This window comes from Scyliorhinus canicula, chromosome 13 (genome assembly GCF_902713615.1).
Source record: "Scyliorhinus canicula chromosome 13, sScyCan1.1, whole genome shotgun sequence".
NCBI classification, from domain to species: domain Eukaryota; kingdom Metazoa; phylum Chordata; class Chondrichthyes; order Carcharhiniformes; family Scyliorhinidae; genus Scyliorhinus; species Scyliorhinus canicula.
In genome coordinates, this window is record NC_052158.1 from 144,341,313 (window position 1) to 144,353,925 (window position 12,613).

At 46.7% G+C, this 12,613-nt stretch overlaps 1 protein-coding gene across 1 annotated transcript in view; it reads left to right on the forward strand.

Moving 5' to 3' along the window:
• Positions 1 to 3,788: 3,788 nt before the first annotated feature.
• The window catches only part of hps3 (HPS3 biogenesis of lysosomal organelles complex 2 subunit 1), a 54,639-nt gene continuing 45,814 nt past the window's right edge, over positions 3,789 to 12,613 (forward strand). Inside the window, exons 1-5 of the mRNA XM_038815543.1 lie at positions 3,789 to 3,924; positions 4,125 to 4,421; positions 4,986 to 5,501; positions 7,918 to 8,086; positions 9,909 to 9,994. Coding sequence (XP_038671471.1) covers positions 4,208 to 4,421; positions 4,986 to 5,501; positions 7,918 to 8,086; positions 9,909 to 9,994 — 985 coding nt within the window. The 5' untranslated portion in view covers positions 3,789 to 3,924; positions 4,125 to 4,207. The remainder of the gene's footprint in view (positions 3,925 to 4,124; positions 4,422 to 4,985; positions 5,502 to 7,917; positions 8,087 to 9,908; positions 9,995 to 12,613) is intronic.

The window sequence follows — 12,613 nt, forward strand, 5'->3', positions numbered from 1 at the left end:
CGCGCCCGCGCCTAACGGACGGGTCACGTGGGGCCCTGGGCGCGCGGGCACACACCGGTCAGAGCGCGCGCAAAAGCCAGCGTCTCCCCAATCAGGGAGGAAAACACGTGACGTAATAAAAAAGAGGCTGGACCGCCTGCTGATTGGGCAGTCGCGGCAGTGATTGACAGCCCCAAGGGCCAATCGGGATGGAAAAAGCCCCTCTCCGTCTCCCCCTGGTCCTCCACGCTGGGGAAATCAAGGGGATGTGAGGGAGTAGGTTCTTTTGACTCCAAGCTCATTTTCTTCAAACCCACTGATTTAACTCTTCGCCCTCGCTGTTTGCGACCAACCCATTAAAAATAAGCGGATGTTGCAATCCTAAACATAAACACTGCTCTTCCCCCTCCCGCCAAGCGACAGCAAAGGGTTAGTTAGCCAGTACAAGCCAACCAACCATCACAAGACAGCATGTGATTTGTGATCGTGAATGATAATCAGCGGGGAAGCTGGTGTTGCACTGACAATGTTTCCTCTGATGTTGGTTTTCGTTCCATTCGATTACTATTCACTGAGTGTTGTTCATGCGGGTTTTTCGGCAGGAATGTTTCAATTCTCGAAAATACTGGTACAATCTGGAAACCAGAACTTGGGGGTCATAAATGGAAGCCACAGTGATCACCGACCAATTTAGTAGAGAAATTCCTTTCGAGCAGAGAGTGGGCAGAATGTGGAACTTGGTACCTCAAGAGGCAATTGAGTCAAAGTGCTGTGGTACGTTAAAGGGGAAGCTTGCTCAGCACATAAGGGAGAAAGCAGTAGGAGGATATATAGATGGAGTCGTAGAGATTTACAGCACAAAAAGAGGCCCTTTCGCCCACTGTGTCGCCAGCCTTCAAGCACTTATCTATTCTAATCTCATCTTCCAGCATTTGGCCCGTAGCCTTGTATGATCTAGACGGGGAGGGCTGGGAGGAGGCTTGTGTCAACGTTAGACACCAGCAATAGAGCTGTAGGCTTGAATGGCCTGTTTCTGAGCTGTAAATACTATACACTATATAATCACACAACCTATTTGCAGATTACATGTAATTACAGTGAATTGAGAGGATAGTGATAAACATCAAGAGGGCATAGGCTGGTATAATGGACAGGTGTGTGACAGGTAGGGCAGCACGGTGGCGCAGTGGGTTTGCACTGCGGCCTCACGGCACCAAGGTCCAAGGTTCGATCCCAGCTCTGGGACGCTGTCCGTGTGGAGTTTACACATTCTTCCCATGTTTGCGTGGGTTTCGCCCCCACAAACCAAAAATGTGCAAGCTAGGCAGATTGGACATGCTAAATTGCCCCTTAAATGAAAAAAATGAATTGGGCACTCTAAATTTTAAAAGAAAGATGTGTGACAGATTAAATTTAACATAAAGAAGTGTGAAGTGATACATTTTACTAATGAGAATGGGGAGAGGCTAAAGACTTCAATTCTAAAGAAAGGGCAGAAATACCTGAGGTTGTAGACACAGTAAAGGCTTTGCAACACACAGGAGGCCAATCGGCCCACAATGTCTGTTAAGAGATACCCAGCCTAATCTGTGACAGGGGTTATCCGGTCTAATCTCTTCCTGTTCCTAGCCAATTCCTGGCCTGCAGGTCATGGTAGCTCAAATGCTTTTTAATACACTGAAGGTTTCTGCTTCTACCATAATTAAGAAATATGCACAAAATAATAAAGCTGGAAGAGCAGGTTAAGAAAGTGGTTAAAAGGCAAACCGGATCTTGAGTTTTAGAAATAGTTACTGAGTACAAAAGCAAGGAAAATAGGAAATAGGAAAAGCGGGGGTGAATAATGCAGGGCTAGAGAGACTGATTTGCCAGCTAGGTGGGTCGCTTTGAATTTCTGGCGGTGGTGTGTGAGGTTAATTCTCCCCATGTGCATCATCAACCTACATTGTAAATAAAATTGCAGTGAGTGCAATGATTTTTAATTTGTGCATTTCTCCCATTTGAGGGAGGGACAGGTTCACCCTGAGATTTTTTTTTCCTTCAAACATATTAATATTTAAATCTTGAGGGGAAGGAATTGTCAAATATCGGTGTAAAATTAAATTCTGAATGTATGATGTTTTCTTAAAGCAGAAACTGTAAAGGAACAAAGTTGGAATTTTTTTAAAAAGGGCAGCACAGTAGCATGGTGGTTAGCATAAATGCTTCACAGCTCCAGGGTCTCAGGTTCGGTTCCTGGCTGGGTCACTGTCTGTGCGGAGTCTGCACGTCCTCCCGTGTGTGCGTGGGTTTCCTCCGGGTGCTCCGGTTTCCTCCCACAGTCCAAAGATGTGCGGGTTAGGTGGATTGGCCATGCTAAATTGCCCGTAGTGTCCTTAAAAGTAAGGTTAAGGGGGGGGTGGGTTGTTGGGTTACGGGTATAGCGTGGGTTTGAGTAGGGTGATCATTGTTCGGCACAACATCGAGGGCCGAAGGGCCTGTTCTGTGCTGTACTGTTCGATGAAGTCATGGTCAACTTTTTTTAAAACTGGTCGGCCTCAAATAAGTATTGTGCCCAAGTTCTGGCCTCCTCAGTTCAAGAAAGATGTAAATGCTTCAGTGCAGGTGCAAAACATATTTACGAAAATGGTTTCAGGGATGAGGGACTTCAGTTGTGTGGGTGGACTGGAGAAGATTGCTTTCAGGAGGAGAGAGGATGAGAAGAGTTGCTAAGGGTGTTCAGAATAATGAAGGATCTGGCAGAGTAGATCGGGAGAAACTGTTCAGACTGGTGAGAGGGAACCAGAGGTCACACATTTAGTGATTGGCAGCAGAACAAAAGAAAATGTGAGGAATATTTTTTTTTACACAGTAAGTAGTTACAACCTGTAATGCACTGCTTGAGAGTGTCGTGGAGGTAGATTCAATCACTTTCAAAGGGGAACGTGATAAGCACCCGAAAGGGGGAATATTGCAGGCTTATTGGAAAAGGGTGAAAAGGAGATTCGCTGCCAAGAGGACATTTGCCCTTCTGGAGGAATCTGGACTAGGTTCAGTTTCCAAATAAGGGGCCTCCCATTTAAGGGGGTGACACAATGGTCAGCACTCCTCAGCGCCAGAGATCCGGGTTCAATACCAACCTTGGGGGACTGTGAAATTTGCACTTTCTCACCTTATCTGTATGGGCTTCCTCTAGTCCAAAGATGTGCAGGTTAGGTGGATTGGCCATCATAAAATTGCCCCTTTGAACGGTGGGAGGAAACTGGAGCACGTAGAAGAAACCCATGCAGACACAGGGCGAATGTGCAAACTCCACGGTCACCCAAGGCTGGATATGAACCCAGGGCTGTGAGGCAGCAGTGCTAACCATTGTGGAACCTGGAGTTAAGGCCACCACCAGTTCAGCCATGGTCTTATTAAATGGCAGAGGCAGGCTCGAGGGAACTCTCCTACCCCCGAGTTTTTAATCTATTCCGTCGCTCAGCTGCTCTCACTGAGCGTGCAGGTGCTGGACGGGCCGAATGGACTTTCTCCTGTGCTGTATACGCGTTCTGTGATTCCCGCTTTCACAGGCAGTCAGTGAGGTGACACGTTAACTCTCTGCATCGGAGACCGATGACTTTTTTTTTGTTGCAGCATTTCTCACCCTTGTTTCAGCCTGGGCGAACTAAACACTTGCTGGATGTTTGTGTTGGAGGGAGCGCCGACCCGGATCGACGTCCCGCCTCCTCATTCCGATTGGCTGGCCGTTTTGGATTGACAGCGGCGCCACCCGGGCTGGCGATTCCAATTGGCTGAGGCAACAAAGTCGGCTGACGTCACAATGGTTGCGGAAGGAGGCCGGGGTTTGGGACATTCCGATAGCCACAAGACAGGGTCCCACAGGAGGTAGAGTTCAGATCCAAGGGAAGCTGGTGCAGAAAGTTAACATGCATCCTGGAGCAAAGTAACGGTTCCTGCAAATCGGTGAGTTGCTTCTACATTTGGAGAGATAGCATTGCAGTGACGTTAGATTGCGCACATTTAAATTGCAAGTGTTTATTTAGCACTGATTGTGAAAGTTGAGCTAAGGTTGGTTCGTGAGATTGTGTTCAACGAACAGGCTGTGGACAGTGTTTTAATGTTTTCCCTTCCTTCCACCCCCTTTCTCATCTGATCCAACCTAGCAACACCTACTGCCCCTCGACTCTCTGCAGCTCGCCAGTTTTCGTTTTGAGAGAGAGAGCTGCTGCTGCCAAATGTGTTGGAGATGGTGCGAGTGTACAACTGTCACCCGTTTGCTTCCCAGCTGATCGTCCCCGTTCAACAGGAACCCAGCACTTTCTGCTGCGGGCGGGACACGCTCTTCGTTGTCTCCGCTGGCTGCAAAATCGAAGCGTTTAACATTACAGAGAGCGGATGTCAGCCTATCTGCACTTTCGTTACCCTTGGGGAAGTCCAGAAAATAACCTTCAGTGAAATAGGTAAATGTTTCTGTCTGTAATCGGTTCGCATAAAATAAATGGCATTCCTTTTGCATGTTGGACAGAAAGTTGCCAATTCCCAGGCTTTTCCCCAGGGTAGAGGGGTCAATTACTTGGGGGCATAGGTTTAAGGTGCGAGGGGCAAGGTTTAGAGGGGATGTACGAGGCAAGTTTTTTTACACAGAGGGTAGTGGGTGCCTGGAACTCGCTACGGGAGGAGGACCAGCAGGGACGATAGTGACATTTAAGGGGCATCTCGACAAATACAGGAATAGGATGGGAATAGAGCGATACGGACCCAGGAAGTAGACGGGCAGCATTGCCGGCATGGGCTTGGATGGCCGAAGGGCATGTTCCTGTTCTGTACTTTTCTGTGTTATTTGTAAACACAGAACACTGATTCCATTTCAAGACCAGTTTGAATAAGTTTTACCTTAATTTCCAGGTTTCACTTTTCTTTCCTCTTGGGTAACCCCTGACTACCTCAGAAATGATCTAGTTGTATTAATTAAGTGATTTGCTTTGTCTTTCAGTTGCTTTATTCCCCATCTCTCTTGTTTGCAGGAGACTATCTTGCTACAGTTGAAGAGAAGGGCAAGGTTCTCTCCCTGCGTGTCTACTTGAACTGGAGGGGATGCCAGGCACGGGGGAAATCCCGAGTTGGCATCCGAATGGTGGGACATGTGTTGCAGGCTCCGTTTAAAGGGACACCCAAAGACCAGATGGAAATTGTGGAGGTGCCGCTCTCTGAGCCCCCGCTCTCCATTTCTTGTTGCCCCACGAAGGGAGACCTGGTGGTCGGGTGCCACAATAAGGTGGTGTTCTTCCGCTTGAAGGAGGAGAGGCTGGACGGCGGGAGTCTCGTGTTAGATTTTGAGCGTTTCCTGATCGTGCATGTCAGTCTGAACCTGCTGGAAGTCGCTTTTTGCAATGGCTGTTTAGCCTTGATAGCTGAACTGGAAGTACTGGTTCTAAAACTGGAGAGGACCCAACAAGTGGAGAGCAAGAACCAGCAACAGATCCTTCAGGAAGTGCCAGGCAACAAGGGCATTGAAAAAAAAGGCTCTGACCCGATGGAAGGTATGTGGCAAATTGATGATCGCTTATTGTCACAAGTAGGCTTCAATGAAATTACTGCTAAAAGCTCCTAGTCGCCACATTCGGCACCTGTTCGGGGAGACCGGCACGGGAATTGAACACGCGCTGCTGGCATTGTTCTGCATTGCAAGCCAGCTGTTTAGCCCACTGTGCTAAACCAGTATTATTCCTCCCCTGCCCCCATACAGGATAATATTCCATTCTGTGCAACTTAAATATTGGCACTGAGATCTACATAGATGGGTCATCTATGGTTCAGTGGGGCAGCACGGTGGCACAGTGGTTAGCATTGCTGCCTCACGGCGCCGAGGTCCCAGGTTCGATCCCGGCTCTGGGTCACTGTCCGTGTGGAGTTTGCACATTCTCCCCGTGTTAGTGTGGGTTTCACCCCCACAACCCAAAGATGTGCAGGGTAGGTGGATTGGCCATGCTAAATTGCCCCTTAATTGGAAAAAATGAATTGGGTACTCTAAATTTATAAAATAAAAAGAAAAAAAAAACTATGGTTCAGTGGGTAACACTCTACTTGCCTCCGAATCAGTAGGTTTCGACCATAAGGAACAGGCGTAGGCCACTCAACCCCTCAAGCCTGCTCCACCATTCATAGGATCGTGGCTGATCCGATATTTCCCCATAACCCTTGATTCCCTTTCTGATCAAGAATATATCTTGACCTTAAATATACACAAAGGCTCTGGCCCCAGCAGGTCTCCATGTCAAGGAGTTCCAAAGACTCTCAGCCCTCGGAGGAGAAATTCCCCCTCATCTTTAAATTTAAAGGTTGTGACTTCAAATTTCGCTCAAGGGATTTGAGCACACAATTCAGGCTGGCATGCCCAGTGCAGTAATAAGAGATTGCTTTGAGTTTTTCATCTTTTGGACGAGGTGTTAAATTGAGGTCCCGTCTTTCGAGTGGACAGTCCCCTGACAATATTTTTGAAGAAAAACAAGAGAGTCATCTACATTGTTGAACGAGATAACCTGGTCAGTGTCACATTGCTCCATGTGGGAGCTTGATGTGGACAATCTGACTGTGGTGATTCCTATATTAAAACATTTCATTGATTGCAAAGTGCTTCTAGACATGTTGCAGTTACCGAAGCTGCTATATAAATACAAGTATTTTCTCTCTTTCCCAAGTCTCTGGCTAGTTGGTGGAGCACCCTTGATTGGAGCAATGAGTTGGAAGTTGGCCATGTTGGCCACCAATTCTTGAGAAGTGTGCAGAGATAGATGTTGGGTGTGGCACAACTTTAATTTGGCCTAACCAGAATAAAGCCTGTGAATGCTCGAACTCTCAGATGACAAATAATAGGGTGGATAAGGGACAGGCTGGACAAGGCAACAATGTCTGTGGTAGTCTGTGCCAGTAAAAGGGTAGTCTGTATTTCAGGTGAGGGAAGAAACATTGTTGGGATGGATAGATCAACCCTGGCCTTCTATAACATTCTCATAGAATTGCTACAGTGCAGAGGGAGGCCGTTTGGTTCATCGAGTTGGCACTGACCCTCTGAAAGAACACCCTAACTAGGCCCACTTCCCCACCTTATTCCCATAACCCCACCTAACCTTTGGACACTAGGGGGCAATTTAGCATGGCCAATCACCTAACCTGCACATCTTTGCCCCGAACACCTGGAGGAGACCCACGCAGTCCCGAGGAGAATGTGCAAACTCCACGCAGTCACCTAAGGCCGGAACATAACCCAGGTCCCTGGCATTGTGAGGCAGTAGTGCTAACCACTGTGCCACAGTGCTGCCCTTCTGATTAGACAAGTCATATGGTGCACTGTAATAGTCCATCCCAAGTCTTGCAAATATCAAGAGGTACCTGATGCTGAGAACTCATAGTTTTGTATTAAGTTATATTTGAGACAATAACATGCTAGTTCATTAGCAATAGCAAATCATTTGCCAGAAGCAATATGCTTCACTTGAACAATATGGGGCTGAGATGGGTATCTTTCAATTTGTATGAAGTCTTGCCTCGCTGGTAGATGTAAAAGCTCCCATGACACTATAAAGAGCAAGGGTGTCCTCTCTGTTGTCCTGGTCTATATATTTATCTCAGCCAGCCAACACGTGAAACAGGTCACCTGGCCATTATCACATTGCTCCTTGTGGCTTTGTGGAAATTGTCTGTCTGACACATTTTCTATGTTTCATTGGCTGTGAAGCCCTGAGGTCATGAAAGGTGCTATATAAATTCAAGACTTCTGAATTGAAAGGAAAATTGGGTGGGGTGTATATTGTACTACTGAAAATCAGCCCCTGTTGAAGTTGAAAATTACGTCTCATAATGCCAGGAGTGTTGCGTGGACCCACACGCTACAGGATGTCTATTCACAGCCCGCCTCAATGTAACGGTTCTAAAGCATTTGTGCAATTCTTCAAGCAGCATCTCTGAGCCAAGGACAGGATGAATTTGTCCTCTTTCAAAGCCCTTTGGAATTGGTTGGAGAAGACACCTGGGGATCAGGAGTGTTGGTCAGTTTGGAGTGGACAGGCGTGGAGGGTTTGACAACTGAGCCGCAGAATAATCTACACCTACACCAGATTCTGTACAGGTGAGGCAGTGTCAATTTTTGCGATCTGTAGCCTACCACTCTGTGGGCTAGTGTATAAAATTCATTTTGTAAATACTCTGCAGGTGCTCTTAGGTTTGTCTATTGGATTTAAACTGCTAAATGGGGACATCATTTTGCAATAATGTGTACTTTCATATAACCAGTCACTCTTGGTTCTTCACACGTGTGAAATGCAATGTATTCTGGTGATCTGGTCAAACTGACAATGGGTGGGATTTTCCACAACCCGCCCGTGGCGTGTTTCACAGTGGTGGAGGTGGCCCACCATTGATTCATTCCACTGCCGTCAATGGGATTTCCCGTACTATGCACCCCCTCCCCTCCCCCTGCCACCAGGAAACCCATGGCGGTGTTTGCCGTCGGCGGGACTAGGAGATCCTGCTGGCAGAATGGCCAGAGTTTTCCAGCCCATGTTTCTCCCTGGGCCTGCTCCTGGGAATTTAACCAATTGTTCAATGCTCAACAGCATGCGTCGCCAACTTCAGGTTTTATTTTAATTCCTGTTACCTCTCCAACCCCTTTTGATGGTAAGACTGAAATAAGTAACTTGCTGAATGCAGAGCATTGAACCTCTAGTAAATTATGTCTTAAAGTGGTAGGACATGGGTTCTCACCTGTGGTATGCCACATGATGCAGTATATCTTTAAGAATGTGAGCATGCCTCTGTATACACCATTAGAAGGGAAATGATATGTGTATTGTGGCATCCCAGTGCAGTTTCACTCAACAGTTTACATTGCTGTAAAGCTTCTCATAAGCCTAATCTTAACAAATGAGCCCAAAATGTGTTTACCCAATCCCTTATGAGTGATTGGTGCCTTGTGCCTTATAAGCTCCACGATTGTATCGTTTATTTAGAACACTACGCCACATGAGTCCTGAACTTGGCCATGCTGCCATGTAGAAATGTTCAGGACAGAAGCTGCCTAGCTTCCTTGTACCAACCTCACTGTTGGTAAAGGCCTCCAGGCTGGTCTGGGGCTATTTTTTGTCTTTTAATAGTTCATAGCAGAGACAATCTCCCAGCTGAAAGAAGGCCCAAAGTTCATATGCTTTATGGGCAAGCGCACTTAATACTATGACATGACTCATCAATGACCAGGACTATAATTGATGCAGATGTGTCTATTATAACCTCTCATCATTTATTTGCACTGGCACAGATCATGAAGGCTGCATAAATTCTTCCAGGTAATGTGAGAATAGGATTTTAATTAAACAAAATGCTAGGTTTCTACATAAACCTTTTCCACAGACATGGGGCTCAGTAACCAGAGACGGGAGATTTAATATAGTTGGTAAAAGAACCAGAGGGAGGTGAGTTTTTTCTTCAGTGCCACCAGTTCTGATGATCTGGAATGTACTACCTGAAGCTGGTGGAAGCAGATTTAATAGCAGCTTTCGAAAGGAAGTTGGACGGTGACTCGAAGGGAACATTTGCAAGATTACGGGGATAGGATAGCTCTAACAAAGAGTTAGCACAGGCCGATGGGCAGAATGGCCTCCAACCATGCTGCATCATTTTGTACTTTTTCTCTTTTGAAAGAACGGTATTTGGCTATCTTCCTCCCACCACCCCCCCCCCCCCCCCAAAAAACATTTTCCTAAGTTCTCACCTCCCTAACTCATTAGTTTCATACATAACCTGTTCCTAGGGTTGCTGCAGCATAGCTCAACCCCTGAGCAAAGCAGCACTATCACTAGTGGCCCTTCCAATTGATTTCTGAAAGTATTTGTTAAATGATGAACCGGCGTAACTATGAATGATAAGTTGTAACTGTGTTGTTTTTCTATTCCAAGGCGTTTTGCTCCAGATCTATCCCACATTTACTCAGTTGAAGATACAGCTCTGCATTCCCTTCAGTTACTCCCAATGTACTCTGCAGGTACTGTGGCAGCAAAACAGCCTTGACTTGTGCGCATAAATATTTTAGAGCTTTACTTATTTTAGGGCAGCAGGGAGGTTTGATGTAGAACCTTTCCCCCTAGCCTAGCTTGTGTGCTCTAAGTCTGGGCATGCGTGGGCAGGGGTATGTGACTTTTATATGTTTGGGGGGGGGGTGTATTTTTTTGCATGCTGTAATGAATGGTATTTAACAGAACGAGCCACCCAGACTCTCTCGATCTCTCCCTCTCCCAGGAGATTACATAATCAATCACCTTTCTGCAATTTTACTTTCTGCCTATATTTCCTGTTATTTTCGCCTAATGTTCCTAGTTTCCTTCAGCTTTCTACTTCTCTTTCTTCCTTGTCGCAGTTGCCCTTCCCTCTCTTGTAGCCAGGAGCTTCCAAGTTAAGCCTCCTCTCACTCCCCAAACCTGGAATTAAACTCCATTCCTAGGCTCTAGCTTTTCCTAGCTCTCTCCTCTGAGGACAGCCCTTCCTTTCAAACGAGTCCAGACCTTTTCATTGCATCCAGTCTCCCAGAGCCAATCCATTACATGTTTCCCATCTAGCCACGGGGCCAGGACTGAGCAAACCATCTTCTTGAGTTCCCTGCCTGAAGGCAGGTCTTAGCCACAGCATCTTTGAAATCCTGCCTGTGAATTCAAAGGCATCTTGGATTTCATTCACTTCCGAATGTACCATGGAATCCAGACAATGCAGAAGAAGGCCATTCGGCCCATCAAGTCTGCACCAACCGTCTAAAAGAGCACCTTGGCCTACACCTGTAATCTATATCCGTAACCCAACCTAACCTGCACATCTCTGGACTGTGGGAGGAAACCGGAGCACCTGGGGGAAACCCACGCACACACGGGGAGAATATGCAAACTCCACACATTCACCCAAAGTCTGAATCGAACCCGGGACCTGGCGCTATTGAGCAACAGTGTTGAGCACTGTGCCACAATGCCGCCTCTACCCATTCCGAACAAATTGATTTGTGGTCTTCTTGTAAACCTAGTACTTCCATGTAAACCTTAGCAACAGAATACTTTTTAATCATTGATAAGATGTGGGCGTTGCTGGCTTGGCTGGCATTTATCACTCATCCCTATTTGCCCTTGAACTGAGTGGCTTGCTAGGCCATTTCTAGGTGCACAGCGGCTAGCACTGCTGCCTCACAGCACCAGGGACGGGAATTCAATTCCAGCCTCGGGTGACTGTGTGGAATTTGCACGTTGTCCCCTTGTCCGGGTGGGTTTCCTCCGGATGCACCGGTTTCCTCCCACAGTCCAAAGATGTGCAAATTTAGCCATGCTAAATTCCTCCTTTAGTATCCAAAAGATTAGGTGGGGTTACTGGGTTACGAGGATAGGATGGAGGGATGGGCCGAGGCAGGGTGCTCTTTCTATTCTGTGATTTCTTTTTAAAATTTAAAATTTTTTTTATAAATTTAGAGTACCCAATTCATTTTTCCAATTAAGGGGCAATTTAGCATGGCCAATCCACCTAGCTTGCACATCTTTGGGTTGTGGGGGCGAAACCCACGCAAACACGGGGAGAATGTGCAAACTCTATTCTGTGATTTCTGCAGGCATTTAAAAGTCAACCACATTGCTGGAGTCACATGCAGGTAAGGATGGCAAATTTCTTTCCCTAAAGGACAGTAGTGAACCAGATAGGTTTTCATGACAATCAAGAATGGTTTAATGGGCACCATTAGACTTTTCATTCCAGATATTTATAGAATTCAAATTTCACCATCTGCCATGGTGGGATTCAAACCCGGGTCCCTAGACCTTTACTCTGGGTCTCTGGATTACTAGTCCAGTAACAAGACCACCACACCATTGTCTCCCTGTGAGAGCTCCTGTCCTTGCAAATCTGTGCACCATCCAACTTGTCACAAGCACTGCAATGGGAGATTCACTAGCAATGTTTGAATTGTTATCTGTGCATTAACTGTAGACTGCTGCGTTAAAGGAGATGTTTGTCCTTCAAAGCAAAAGTGACCCATGATCATTATCTGAGGTGCCCAGTCGGGTGTCCATGGGCATATAGGTGACTGTCCGGAGGATCCTGCTGAAAATGAGGAGGAGATCGCAGATAGAATTCCTGCAGTGCAGAAGGAGGCCATTCAGCCCATTGAGTCTGCACTAACCCTCTGAAAGAGCACACTATCTCTCTATCTCTCTCTTTCCCTCCCTGCCCATCTAACCTAAGCATCTTTTGGACACTAAGGGGCAATTTAGCACGGCCAATTCACCTAACCTGCACATCTTTGGACTGTGGCAGCATCCAGAGGAAACCCATGCAGACAGGGGGAGAACGTCACCCAAGGTCAGACTTAAACACGGGTCCCTGGTGCCGTGAGGCAGCAGTGCCAACTGTGCCACCATGCCGCCCTAAGATGATTGAGTGATTTGTGTTTTGGATGAGTTGCTTGTTCAGGATTTCTTCAGAAATATGAGAATGACTAGAGCGAGGGTAGGTCCGATTAAGGACAGTAGCGGGAGATTGTGTATTGAGTCTGAAGAGATAGGAGAGGTCTTGAACAAGTATTTTTCTTCAGTATTTACAAACGAGAGGGGCCATATTGTTGGAGAGGACAGCGTGA